At 43.2% G+C, this 4,507-nt stretch overlaps 1 protein-coding gene across 1 annotated transcript; it reads left to right on the forward strand.

Moving 5' to 3' along the window:
* The first annotated feature begins 1,008 nt into the window (after window positions 1–1,008).
* Window positions 1,009–3,222, forward strand: LOC123246743 (disintegrin and metalloproteinase domain-containing protein 30-like). The gene has a single exon (XM_044675541.1). The coding sequence runs from the start codon at window positions 1,009–1,011 to the stop codon at window positions 3,220–3,222; it is 2,214 nt and encodes a 737-aa protein (XP_044531476.1).
* Window positions 3,223–4,507: the final 1,285 nt, after the last annotated feature.

Consider the following 4,507-nt stretch of genomic DNA (forward strand, 5'->3'; position numbering starts at 1 on the left):
AACTGAAAGTTTTAGGGGTGGGGGGCAGTTTTAGTCTAAATAATAGGGTCTTGAAAACTGGGATTACAGCAAGCCAAATACTACTCTGAGAATTATACACTGAATCTCATCCCACACAACTATATGATCATGTAGGACTAACATTCTAATACAAGAAGAAACAAGTGTCCACTCAGAATTTTCTTAAAAATAGTGGTCCTGGGATATGTTTGGTTCTATACTTGAGTGCCTTTATTTTATTAAAAACAACAACAACAACAACAACACAAAAAAACTCTTTATCTTCCACCTTAGAATCAATCTTAGGTTTTGGTTCTAAGGCAGAAAAGAGGTAAGGGATATGCAATGGAAGTTAAGGGACTTGCCCAGGGTCACACAGCTAAAAAGATTCTAATAATTCTAAGATGTGAGATAAGGGATTTATAAAACAAACAAGAAGGGGGTGGGTAGAGTAGGTTTTTTTTTTCATAACTGAGGTGAGAATGGGCTAATAATCTGCCTGGGGGAATGAGGCAGCCCCTCCCCCCCACAACAGTTAGGGCGGTTCCTCCACAGAGAACTTGGAGCTTCTGTCCAACCCATAAAGGGCGAGAGCCATTTCCTGGATGGAAGCTTGCTCTAGAAGTAATTTCCACACCTCACACAAGCCCATAGCTTGGCCTCCCTCCTTAAACTTGGTGTGTTCGCCTCCTCCATTCGTGGCGCCTCTTTCCTCTTCTTCCCTTCTCTGGTATTGACAGTAGGCTCAGGCCCCGCCATTTTCCATCACTTTCCCTCCTCAACTGTCTGAAGAGCGCACGCGCACGCGCAGAGCCCCTCGAGGACCCGCGGCAGCAGGGGCGGAGCTCGAGGAGTCCGGCCCCGCCCCCAGCTCCCTCCCTCCCACTCTCCCAGCGGCCCTCAACTAAGCCTGTGGCCACTGCTTCTCAGCAGTAGGCGCCATCAGCGCCCTCAGTTGCTGCGGCTGGTGGCTCTTGGGTGCCAGCGAGGCAGACAAGGGCCTGGGCAATGGGAGCCGCATCTCTCCTGCTCCTGGGCCTGGGGACCCTCGTCCTCGGGAGGGGCTGCTGGTCCCAGGACTTTGACTTTAACCCGGATTGGGGCTTCACATCCTACGAAGTGATCATCCCCAGGCAGCTGGAGGCCCGCGGGGGCCACCCCGACAGATCGGGGCGGGTGTCCTACCTCTTGCGCATCCAGGGCAAGAGGAACATCATCCACCTGCGGCCCAAGAAGCTCTTGCTGCCCCGACACCTGCGGGTGTTCACCTTCGCCGACGACGGCACCCGAGTGGAGGACCAGCCTTACATCCCAAGACCCTGCAACTTCAAGGGCTCTGTGGAGGGCTCTCCCGAGTCCGAAGCCATGTTGAGCACCTGCCTCGGAGGCCTCCGAGGCATGCTGAGGATCGAGGACAGCGTGTACCAGATCGAGCCTGTCCAGTATTCCTACAACTTTGAGCACGTCATCTACCGCTTGCAGGACCATCTCATGACCAACTTCACCTGTGGTTTAACCAAAGAAGACATAGACCACCAGCTGAGCCTGCTAAGGTATCTACCTGTCGCTAGATCGGATTCTTGGCGGGTTTCCTACGTTCACCAAAAGTATTTGGAGTTGATTATTGTACTGGATAAACTACGCTTTACTTTCTTGAAATCCAACTTAACAAGAGCCATCAGTGACAGTATAATCATGGGTGGTGTCATGGACAGCTACTTTCAGTCCTTGAATGCTAGAATACAATTGATAGCCATTGAGGTCTGGACAGATAAAAGCAAAGTAAATACTAATGTGAAAAAATTGACACAAGTTCTCGGACAGTTTTCTGACTACAATAATAAAATACTATATCTAAATGTGAAATCAGATTGGGCACACTTATATGTGCACAAATATTACCCTGATGCACTGGGATGGGCTTTTGTTGGAGGTGTATGTAAAAGGAAATTTGGAGTATCAACAAGCACTTTGCCAAATAAAAACCTGATTGCTCCTGCTGTATGGTCTACTCATGAAGTGGGCCATGGTGTGGGCATGCAGCATGATGGAAAAGGTTGTTATTGTTTCAGTAAAACAGAGTGTATCATGGGCACTGGTGGAATTACTGGTTTCAGTAACTGCAGTTTTGTCAATTATTTTGACTTTATAAATTGGGATCCTGCAAGTTCATGTCTAAATAATATCCCAGGATTTGTGTATACGATGCAGCGATGTGGAAACAAAATAATAGAGAAGGGAGAAGAGTGTGACTGTGGTACAATAGAGGAATGTAAAAAGGATATATGTTGTCAAATTGATTGTAAACTGAGACCTGGTGCACAGTGCAACACTGGTTTATGCTGTACCAATTGTCATTTCAGTCCACTTGGACATAAATGTAGAGAAGAACAAAATGAGTGTGACCTTGCGGAATTCTGCAATGGAACTTCAAATTTCTGCCCAAATGATTTATATAAGCAAGATGGTACCCCATGCAGTAGGGGAGCCCGCTGTTACCAAAAGGGATGTCATGATCGCATTTTGCAGTGCAAAGAAATTTTTGGATCTGGTGCTCTGAATGCTCCATATATGTGCTATCAAGAACTGAATAAACTTACTGATCGATTCGCTAACTGTGGCATCGAAGGTCACAGTTACAAAAAGTGTAAAACAAGGGATATAATGTGTGGAAGATTGCAATGTGTCAATGTAAAGAATGTCCCTGACATGCCTGATCATACAACAGTCATTTTTACTCACCTGAAGGAGTTGAATCTCCGATGCTGGGGGATAGACTATCATTCTTCAATGATCGCCATGGCATTACCTGATGAGGGAGCTGTAAAAGATGGTACTTCCTGTGGTCATGACTTGATTTGTATTAACAGGAGCTGTCTCAATGTCTCAGTGCTCAATTATGACTGTCTCCCAGAGAAGTGCAACAAACGAGGTGTTTGCAACAATATGAAAAATTGCCACTGTAATTATGGATGGGCCCCTCCTTTCTGTGAGCATCCCGGTTTTGGAGGAAGCATTAACAGTGGACCTACAGGAAAAATGAAAGAACTTCCCAAGCCAGCTAAAGTTGTGCCCGTTATGTTTATTCGACTTGTTTTATTAGGTATCTCATTGGTTTTGGTCATCCTGAAAGGAATGATAAGAAGATTCTTCAAACCAAAGCAGATAGTTCTTTTGTCAGTGTTTAACAAGAACAAGGAGAAAAAGAAAAATGCTCCATAGAAACACTCCAAACCTCCCAAATGAGATTATTCTTTAATTAGAGTTTATGTTAAAAAAAATCTTCATCTGAATATTCTCAATGGAAGGCAAGGCTGGCTCATAACTGTTCATTTAACTTGTCATTCAAATTCTCTTTGCCATCTTGGGTTTTTCCTTAGGTTCTGATTATCAAATAAAAACTGACAATATTCGAACCAACTGAGGTTATTAATATTTTTGGAGCATTTAGTTGGCCCTAGAGTTTATATTAAAGATTTTGGGATTGAATTTGTTCTTGGGATGCTTCCCTGAGCCTCTAAAAATGATAGGTCAAAAACTCCCAGGCTTCAGCTTCAGATGTTAAAAACTTTTCCAACCTAGTTCATATCCCTCAAATCGGCAGTTATATGATTTGGTGAGAATACTTCTGTGGCTGCCTTGAACAAATCAAAGGAAAGTTTCACTATTGCTTATTTTTAGCATCTGCATCCTTTCCCACATGAAACTGAAACAGAGAAAGATTGTAGACCGACAGCTTCCAGTATTGTTGACCTCAGTGTAGCTCTCAGAATCATTCTATAAAGGGGGAAAAACGAATACCTTCAGCAATTCATATAAGATGTTTTTCTGTTTTATTTTTCATTTCTAGGTATTTTTATGAGAGCTCCCCTCCCTAGTCCCTAGAGAATGATTGGAATGTGCCCAACTTTTGGCAGTTGGAAAAGATATAAAATATGAGGTGTACTATTAACATAGGCATTTGGCTGTGATTTTAGAGCAACACTTGGTCTTATTGCAAACCTCCAAACCACCCAATTTTTAGCTAAGCATAGAAAGGTGACCTCATATAAAAGAATCCCACCATGCTCTTATGTTAGAATGATATGGTGAGACAGCATCAACAATAACAACAACACATTTATATAGCACTTTAAGGTTTACAAAGCCCTTTTTTTGTATTATTTCATTTGATCTTGACAACAGCCCTGTGAGGGTTGTTGTCCTAGAGGGCCAGTCTTAGCATCAGGTACTGGTCAAGTCCCATCTGTTGGATTTCTAAGCCTATGGAAGTCACTTAACTTTCACAGTGTTCCAGGATGATGCTGTTGCCATATTATAAAACAAGTTGCCAATCTGCATTAGTGGAGAGAGTTTCCATGTTGGGAGTTCCCTATCCAGAAGAAATCACAAGTTTAGACCAAAAAGAAAGGATAAAGAAACCCTGATTTGTAAGATCTAAAGTAGCCGTTTGCAATATTGTCCTATCTTTAAGAGGTTCCTAATTCATCAAAAACGAATTGTTTTA

This window comes from Gracilinanus agilis, chromosome 4 (genome assembly GCF_016433145.1).
Source record: "Gracilinanus agilis isolate LMUSP501 chromosome 4, AgileGrace, whole genome shotgun sequence".
In the NCBI taxonomy this organism is placed as follows: Eukaryota; Metazoa; Chordata; class Mammalia; order Didelphimorphia; family Didelphidae; genus Gracilinanus; species Gracilinanus agilis.